This window comes from Poromitra crassiceps (assembly GCF_964638095.1).
Source record: "Poromitra crassiceps genome assembly, chromosome: 13".
NCBI lineage: Eukaryota > Metazoa > Chordata > Actinopteri > Beryciformes > Melamphaidae > Poromitra > Poromitra crassiceps.
This window is the reverse complement of record NC_139644.1, coordinates 41,876,169-41,886,168: the sequence shown is the minus strand read 5'-3', so window position 1 is coordinate 41,886,168 and position 10,000 is coordinate 41,876,169. Positions and strand designations below refer to the sequence as shown.

The 10,000-nt window shown below is 44.6% G+C and overlaps 1 protein-coding gene across 1 annotated transcript in view; it reads right to left on the bottom strand.

The window, feature by feature from the left end:
- Positions 1-9,908, bottom strand: part of LOC310788330 (homeobox protein Dlx4a-like) — a 30,132-nt gene extending 20,224 nt beyond the window's left edge. Inside the window, exon 1 of the mRNA XM_083649901.1 lies at positions 9,456-9,908. Within this exon, the coding sequence (XP_083506027.1) occupies positions 9,456-9,813 (358 nt within the window). The 5' untranslated portion in view covers positions 9,814-9,908. The remainder of the gene's footprint in view (positions 1-9,455) is intronic.
- Between the last annotated feature and the right edge of the window lie 92 nt (positions 9,909-10,000).

The following is a 10,000-nucleotide window of genomic DNA, read 5'->3' as shown; positions in this document are numbered from 1 at the left end:
TGTGTTTTGACATGGTGTCTTCCTCCTCCGGCCTCAAGTCTCAAGTCTTTGGTTTAAAAAAAGGGAACAACTGTGGAGCAATAGACCAAATCACAGTGACGTCACCATGTAAACAACATTACTTCCGCGTACCACTTGGGGAAGGCGGCAGGTTTAAATGTGCGTGTTGTCAAATAAATGCTGTCAAACCCTTGTTGTTTTCGGCCGACTACTTTCAATTTAAATGTTCAAACGGTTGGTAAACATGCTTGTCCGACGTATCTAGCGGCTTTAGCTCAGGAGGGCGGCTTTAGCTCAGGAGGTAGAGCGGGTCGGCCAATGACGCAAGGGTTGGCGGTTCGATCCCCGCTCCCTCCCAGCTGCTGTCGTTGTGTCCTTGGGCAAGACACTTAACCCTCCTTGCTCCCAATGGTGTGTAGGCACCCTGCGTGGCAGCCTGCCGCCATCGGTGTATGAATGGGTGAATGTAGACTATCTACTGTTTGTAAAGCGCTTTGGATAAAAGCGCTATATAAATGCAGGCCATTTACCATTTATCTAGCCTTTCTTCTGTGTTTGTTTTATGTAGTGTTAGCTATAGCTAATAACGTTTGTTTACAACTGTCAAACTCGCAGTTTTTTTGCAGACTCGTTACAGACAGAGCTACTGACGCCACGTTAATTTAATTTAGCTTCAAGTCTACTCTGGTCTGGTCTGGTCCAACAGGTAAATTATTAGCTAGTCTGGTCTCCACTAACGTTAGTGAAAGTGTTGTGAATGATATTAAACAACAACACAACACAACACAACACGAACGAACCATTTTTGTCTTCTTTGTCTGTTTTTGTCTTCAACACGTCAGTTTGTGCCGTTCACCGCCATTATAATGTGTGGACCCAGGGGTAACCGGAAGTAAATGTAAACATCCCCGCTGATTTGCTCTATATGTCTTCTTCGAGGATAAATGGCATTTTGTGGAATGCTTCGGCATGTTGACACCAACCTTACGCCATTTTCCTCTGGCTGAGCAGTAGCCTGTACTACGAAGCTATCTTAACAGACCCGCGATCTGTCACTTTGATCTGGTTTGACAGAACAGGATCAAAGCTATCTAGTTTAACGATACTACGACGCTGGTTTTCTACTCGATAACTGAAGCTGGCTTTATCTGGGATCTGCCTGTGCACGCGCACATTTTTCGCTCGTGCACAGGCGCGCGTCCACGCGAAATAGGTGCGCTAGCCAATCACATTATGAACAGCTGAGTTGATCCACGCCCACACCCATTTCCTCATTCAATGAAAGCGCAGTGCGTGATCAGAGATCAGAGTTTTAGCGGATATTTAATGTAACCTATGTCAGAATGAAAATCCGCGTTGGATATAATCTGCTGAAGGACTGCTAAAGCTGCCGCTTGTATTCACATCAGTCATTTGATTTACTTTGATCAGCGATTTCTGTCCCTTAAATGTGTAATCTCAGCCTATAAATTTCCACAATCTGTAAACCTATTTAGACCATAGATTTAGAAACGCATGCTCAATGAATAATGATCTCTATCACTCATTATGTGTGTAGTTGCACTGATCGAATAATTAATATAGCCTATAAAATAATGATAATGCTGATGCCTAATATAAAAGAGAAAACTGCTGAACTGAATTGAGACGATGCGGGCATAGTTTTCATTGATAAAAACTAGCCTATTTTTGCTCATATTTGGCATACAGCCTACAGGACACAGTTCTAGCTGAAACATGCAAGAGTAGCCTGCATATTTAGTAGCCTATTGGGGCTATCCCATATTTATCCCATATCTATATTATATGTATAGGCTTTTCTGGCATGTAGGAGAATATCACCCTCACTCCATTTGAGGCTCCGTGTATGATATGCGCTGCGTGATTAATAGTGATCATATTTCTCGACGCATCGTTGAGCTGTTAAGACATAAAGTGGTGAGTAGGCTTAATTTAATTATGTAGCCTACAGAGCCACAAATGTTTTTCTTGTTCTATTCTCAGTTGACTGCAATCTATTTTTCATATGGCGATCTTATATGAATGGTGAGTGACTCCAGAGAGCCGATTATATGGGTCTGTCATGGATTTTGATCTTATCCTCTGAAGCTAACCTGGTCGGGACCAGGTTAGCTTTGCAGCATGAGTTGCCATGGTGATTAGAAGTTAACTTGCTTTGTAGTACGGCTAAACCAGGGTTAAACCTGAAGTTACCTCGCTAAACCACTAATCTTGCTTTGTAGTACAGGCTACAGGTTTGCACAAACACAGATTTAACTTCAACTTAACACAACACAACAGAACACAACACAACACATTGAACACAATTGATAAAAGTCAACATTTTCAAAGTAGGAATTTATTAGCCTGGTAAACCAGCTGGTCACATGACCTCACATTAGTCTGGTAAACCAGCTGGTCACATGACCTCACATTAGCCTGGTAAAGCAGCAGGTCACATGACCTCACATTAGTCTGGTAAACCAGCCAGTCACATGACCTCACATTAGCCTGGTAAAGCAGCTGGTCACATGACCTCACATTAGTCTGGTAAACCAGCCGGTCACATGACCTCACATTAGCCTGGTAAACCAGCCGGTCACATGACCTCACATTAGTCTGGTAAACCAGCCGGTCACATGACCTCACATTAGCCTGGTAAACCAGCCGGTCACATGACCTCACATTAGTCTGGTAAACCAGCTGGTCACATGACCTCACATTAGCCTGGTAAAGCAGCTGGTCACATGACCTCACATTAGTCTGGTAAACCAGCTGGTCACATGACCTCACATTAGCCTGGTAAACCAGCCAGTCACATGACCTCACATTAGCCTGGTAAACCAGCCAGTCACATGACCTCACATTAGCCTGACCTCACATTAGCCTGGTAAACCAGCCGGTCACGTGACCTCACATTAGTCTGGTAAACCAGCCGGTCACATGACCTCACATTAGCCTGGTAAACCAGCTGGTCACATGACCTCACATTAGCCTGGTAAACCAGCTGGTCACATGACCTCACATTAACCTGGTAAAGCAGCCGGTCACATGACCTCACATTAGCCTGGTAAACCAGCCGGTCACATGACCTCACATTAGCCTGGTAAACCAGCTGGTCACATGACCTCACATTAGTCTGGTAAACCAGCTGGTCACATGACCTCACATTAGCCTGGTAAACCAGCTGGTCACATGACCTCACATTAGCCTGGTAAAGCAGCCGGTCACATGACCTCACATTAGCCTGGTAAACCAGCCGGTCACATGACCTCACATTAGTCTGGTAAACCAGCTGGTCACATGACCTCACATTAGCCTGGTAAACCAGCCAGTCACATGACCTCACATTAGCCTGGTAAACCAGCCAGTCACATGACCTCACATTAGCCTGACCTCACATTAGTCTGGTAAAGCAGCAGGTCACATGACCTCACATTAGTCTGGTAAACCAGCTGGTCACATGACCTCACATTAGCCTGGTAAACCAGCCAGTCACATGACCTCACATTAGCCTGGTAAACCAGCCAGTCACATGACCTCACATTAGCCTGGTAAAGCAGCCGGTCACATGACCTCACATTAGCCTGGTAAACCAGCCGGTCACGTGACCTCACATTAGTCTGGTAAACCAGCCGGTCACATGACCTCACATTAGCCTGGTAAACCAGCTGGTCACATGACCTCACATTAGCCTGGTAAACCAGCTGGTCACATGACCTCACATTAACCTGGTAAAGCAGCCGGTCACATGACCTCACATTAGCCTGGTAAACCAGCCGGTCACATGACCTCACATTAGCCTGGTAAACCAGCTGGTCACATGACCTCACATTAGTCTGGTAAACCAGCTGGTCACATGACCTCACATTAGCCTGGTAAACCAGCTGGTCACATGACCTCACATTAGCCTGGTAAAGCAGCCGGTCACATGACCTCACATTAGCCTGGTAAACCAGCCGGTCACATGACCTCACATTAGTCTGGTAAACCAGCTGGTCACATGACCTCACATTAGCCTGGTAAACCAGCTGGTCACATGACCTCACATTAGCCTGGTAAACCAGCTGGTCACATGACCTCACATTAGCCTGGTAAAGCAGCCGGTCACATGACCTCACATTAGCCTGGTAAACCAGCCGGTCACATGACCTCACATTAACCTGGTAAAGCAGCTGGTCACATGACCTCACATTAGCCTGGTAAAGCAGCCGGTCACATGACCTCACATTAGCCTGGTAAACCAGCCGGTCACATGACCTCACATTAACCTGGTAAAGCAGCCGGTCACATGACCTCACATTAGCCTGGTAAACCAGCCGGTCACATGACCTCACATTAACCTGGTAAAGCAGCCAGTCACATGACCTCACATTAGCCTGGTAAAGCAGCAGGTCACATGACCTCACATTAGTCTGGTAAACCAGTCGGTCACATGACCTCACATTAGCCTGGTATAGCAGCCGGTCACATGACCTCACATTAACCTGGTATAGCAGCCGGTCACGTAGTCTCTCCCCAGACTCAAATAAGTTGAATAGCTGCGCTCTGCATACTACATAAGTGAGTCTGTGCCAGTTAACAGCCACTGCTGGTTTTGAAGGCGGGTTGAAGTTGAATGAGTGACAGGTCGTAGCACCGATGACAGAGCAAATGGGCTGCGCCTCCCGTGTCGTCTGATCGCAAAGTCTTTACTGATTGGAGAGGACTGAAGCCATCACTGGCATATGACTGGCCAAGTGGTCGGTTACCTCCCATAACCAGCCCTCTGAGGGAAAGTGTCCCAGACCCAGAGAGAGCTCTGCAGCATGCAGTAACGTAGTGTATCAGACCCAGAGAGAGCTCTGCAGCATGCAGTAACGTAGTGTATCAGACCCAGAGAGAGCTCTGCAGCATGCAGTAATGTAGTGTATCAGACCCAGAGAGAGCTCTGCAGCATGCAGTAACGTAGTGTATCAGACCCAGAGAGAGCTCTGCAGCATGCAGTAATGTAGTGTATCAGACCCAGAGAGAGCTCTGCAGCATGCAGTAACGTAGTGTATCAGACCCAGAGAGAGCTCTGCAGCATGCAGTAATGTAGTGTATCAGACCCAGAGAGAGCTCTGCAGCATGCAGTAACGTAGTGTATCAGACCCAGAGAGAGCTCTGCAGCATGCAGTAACGTAGTGTATCAGACCCAGAGAGAGCTCTGCAGCATGCAGTAATGTAGTGTATCAGACCCAGAGAGAGATCTGCAGCATGCAGTAACGTAGTGTATCAGACCCAGAGAGAGATCTGCAGCATGCAGTAACGTAGTGTATCAGACCCAGAGAGAGCTCTGCAGCATGCAGTAACGTAGTGTATCAGACCCAGAGAGAGCTCTGCAGCATGCAGTAACGTAGTGTATCAGACCCAGAGAGAGCTCTGCAGCATGCAGTAACGTAGTGTATCAGACCCAGAGAGAGCTCTGCAGCATGCAGTAACGTAGTGTATCAGACCCAGAGAGAGCTCTGCAGCATGCAGTAACGTAGTGTAGCAGCGTAAGAACTCTCATGGGTCTGCCGTCGAGACTACCGGTCACGTGAACTCACATTTCATTTCCTTCTACCAGATCGTCTGGCCTCAAGCTTTCACACAGAGTTTGCAGTGGGCAGAAGTTGGGCGGGTGTACTTGCCTTGACAGACAGCTCCTTCAGCCAATCAGTGTTGGATCCAGTCAAATCCAAATCCACTCGGGAGAATGGCAAAAACAACTTTTTCCCTGAGAAACTACGCTGTTGCAGCGATACTCCTGTACTTGTTTAATTGTTGTTATTGAGTCTATTTCTGCAATAACTGCCCTTTATGGCTGTTTAAACTCGACAAATGTTGACGTTACGTGAGTTGTTTCTATAGAGCTCTGTGTGTTGTCCTGGTTGCAGTCATATAGCCTACAGTAGGCCAGGCCTACATGTAGTGAGTTGTGTGTGTGTTGTCCTGGTTGCAGTCATATAGCCTACAGTAGGCCAGGCCTACATGTAGGTGGTGAGTTGTGTGTGTGTTGTCCTGGTTGCAGTCATATAGCCTACAGTAGGCCAGGCCTACATGTAGGTGGTGAGTTGTTTCTATAGAGCACTGTGTGTGTTGTCCCGCACTGATCTTTGTTATGACAGCTTATAGCCTGCAGTGGCAGCACAGAACAGCTGTGGACAAGCCACGACCCCACAACACGCTCGCAACTGATCCTATACAACACCCAGACTGACACCAGATTCTATTCTATTCTATTCTGTTCTATTCTATTCTATTCTATTCTATTCTATTCTATTCTATTCTATTCTGTTCTATTCTGTTCTTCTATTCAGTTCCGTTCAAGTCAGTATGCTTTAAGCATTAATAAATCAACATTTCACAAAATTGATCCAGTCCTCCCCTTCCCATCTCATGAAGGGGTTAACTCACTCTCTCTCTCTCTCTCTCTCTCTCTCTCTCTCTCTCTCTCTCTCTCTCTAATATTCGAATAGCTTTATTGGCATGAACAAAACAAAGTTTTTGCCAAAGCACTTACAGAAGATTCACATTACATATTCCATGTTAAATAGGTGTCTCATATGCATCTCTCTCTCTCTCTCTCTCTCTCTCTCTCTCTCTCTCTCTCTCCATGAGTGCGCGCGTGTGTGTGTGTGTGTGTGTGTGTGTGTGTGTGTGTGTGTGTGTGCGCGCACGCACACGTGCGCACGTGGTAATCCTCTTTCACATATAGTTCCCATGCAGTGACTTTTCTTTCGGGCACCGCTAGTGATTTTCACTATTCACACATGCAGCTATAGGAACATTTCCATCTTGCGCCTTTTCACACATGCCATGGCAATGCTGGGATGGATGGGGCAAGGGACAGACCTTATAGGACAAACTTGAAATATTGTGAAGCTCTCCTTTAACATTGAATGGGTATCTCAAATGAATGTTGGGGGTGTCATTATAGACAGCAAAGTCTCCTGGAGCCCTCAGTAGTATAGCCCTTATAGCTTATATAAAGACAAATGTGTCCAAAAGCATGGCAGCGTGCGCTTCTCTTCGTTCACACCACAGACGTACCGGCATTTTCCTTCAAATGTTACCAGGTCTTCAGGTGAGAAATTGGTGGCGCAGATTTCCAAGAATATTGTACTGTAATATGTTCAGTAAAATACTGTAAAGTGTGTATACAGTATAATTGCTGCAATTAATCTTTACTGTAAATCCATTTGTTTTCAACAGTATCTTACTGTAATATGTTTAGTATTAATAGTTAGTAGTAAGTAGTTATAATAATAATAATAATAGTTATAGTTAGTTAGTGTTTAGTAGGACTACTGTAAACAAAATTACAGTATAAATACTGTAAATGAAAATGCAGTAAGAATATTGTGGACACGTTTACAGTAACTTACTGGCAGCTGGATGCCAGTTAGCTCTATCACTATAAGTTACTATAAAATGTACAGCCACCTTTTTACAATGTATGCTGCATGTGAGAAAGGGCCTTCAACTGAAGAAATGGAGTGAGGAGCTACAGGGAAAAGAATGGACTCATGCAAAGTGAATAGGGGAAGACAAAGAAAGAAAGAAAGAAAGAAAGAAAGAAAGAAAGAAAGAAAGAAAGAAAGAAAGAAAGAAAGAAAAAGAAAGAAAAAAATACACACCCGTTTTTGAATAATAAGCCGTAACCTATATGAACAATTTAAGTATTTCTTACTTGAGGCATGTCTAAATGATGATTATGATGGCTACCATTAGTGTAATATAATCACAGTAGTATTTTCTTACTTCAGGGCATAAACGATATTACGGTGGCTATTATTATTAGTATTATTATTATTAGTAGGCTAGTAGTAGTAGTAGTAAGTAGTAGTAGTAGTAGTAGTAGTATTAGTTTAGTAGTAGTAGCCTATTAGCAGCAGCAGCATTCCAATGGGCCAACATGGAGGGCTTGCAGGGAGGCCAGTGTTGATATAATGTGAGTGTAGTGTGGTATGATGTGATGGCAGACAGCAGTGTGTAGGCTGCTCTTCCATCTTCACTGCACATCTGATATCCACTTTATGTTGCATGCAGGCATGGCATGCAGGCAGAAAATGGAGCCCCATGCACTCAAATTAGGAACACGTTTCCTTTTTAATTTTAAAATGTCTCTCGGGAAAATTTGAGGTGACTTGTCAACAATTTCTGAAAATCAAAAGAGGCAAATATTATGGGCTGCACATTATAGACCTATAGTTCGAATGATAACATTTGGCTAATATAATAACTTTGTGACTATATATTCAAACAAATTGAAATGTGTTTGATGAGTATAGAACATATATAGCCGTTTAGCTGGGGGGAAACAGCACGATATGAATAAGTAATTATCATATAAATAATTAAATAAATAATGTAGCCTAAATATAAGAATCCAGTTGGTATGTTAAATTTGTCAATCAAGAGCTAAACTCCCATGCTAAAACAGAAGAGGGGGAAAAAGCTATATTGATGATTTTGTAAAATCACTTTTTCGCTGCAGACTTTTCATCCCTATTATATATATATATATAGATATATAGCCTATATATATATATTTTTTTTTTACATTTTTGGTTAACTTTTAACAGGATTAAGTGGGTAGGGTCTAGTTTTTATTGTGTCCTCGTTGGTGAATATCCGCCTGAAAGTCTCAGATGAAACGCGTAATAAAGGTGCATGAAATGCTTGAGGCAGTCGTCTCCTCCTCGCTGCCGCTGTGCGGGACACCGCAGGGTCGATGCCGGGTACTCTTGTGGCCCAAAGTCTCATCGGCCTTCAAACCGCCCCTCGCTCGGTCCAACCCCACAGCACCGCAAACAGCATGTTGTGGCCGACCTGTGTGTGCATCCAATTACTGCGCATTGCCAACAAACCATTGATTATAGCTGAGAACAATCCAACTCTGCAGTTTTCTTCTTCTTTCGAACTCGCGCAAGGCATCCATGGTTTTCAACAGAGGAAATGTGTTCTTAAATTATTCCTGTAAATGAATGGTACACGAAACATTATTTTTATTGCACCAATTAGCCTATATCCATGAAGAAGTAGCTATATATAACATTTAGGCGCGTTGGACCTTTTGAATCATGCCCACATTCACGGAATCAAATTTGACAGTGTGGACATGAGAGGCTCGCTTTTTGCTTGATTTCAGTATAAAACCCTTGCAGTTTAAAGCACATGCCCACTGGAATTTATGAAGGCTTATAAGACTTTAATTTTCTTTCCCTTTCCTTCAGAATTTTTCAAAATTGTTTTGTTTGCTTTTTCAACTCAATACTGAAATTCCTTTTATATATTTTGCGCTTGAATTTGTGGGTTTTATACATGCAATTTAGATCGATCTAATATGCCTATTATATCATAATCATTCTGTTGGAAAAATAGGGAAAATAAGAAACAAAAAACAAGCTCCATTTTCTTTATATCAAAACAACCCCTCCCCCACATACCATCCTCCAGTCTGGTGTGTCCCAGCGCGCCGCCGTGCCCGTGGCCGTGCTGGTAGGGCAGGTAGGCCCCGGGGTGGTGCGCGCTCACTGGGCTGTGGTAGGGCGGGTATCCCAGCGGGCGTCCGTACGAGGATGCCCCGGATGAGAAGGGCCCTGCGTCCGGCTGCAGACCGTGCACCGGGTAGTGGCTGTGGGCCAGGCCAGGGGAGGGCTGCTGCTGCCCGGCATGGTGGTGCCCGTGCCCGTGCCCGTGCCCGTGCCCGTGCCCCGGGTAGCCGTGGCCGCCGAACTCCAGAAACGCCGATTTGGACGGATCGGACGACACCAAGCTGTCCGACATGGAGCTCATAGTCATCATTGGGGTGAGGGGCGGTGACGCGGTGGTAAATAACTAAGGGACCATCTTAAGGCAAACCACCGCTGATAGAAAAAGTATCAATTAGACTTTTACAAAAGGCATTAAGTTTACGCTTTGTTTCCTTAAAAGACCGTTTTCCCATCCAGTTGAGCATTTACTGTGAATTTACCTCGTTAAGATTTATGGC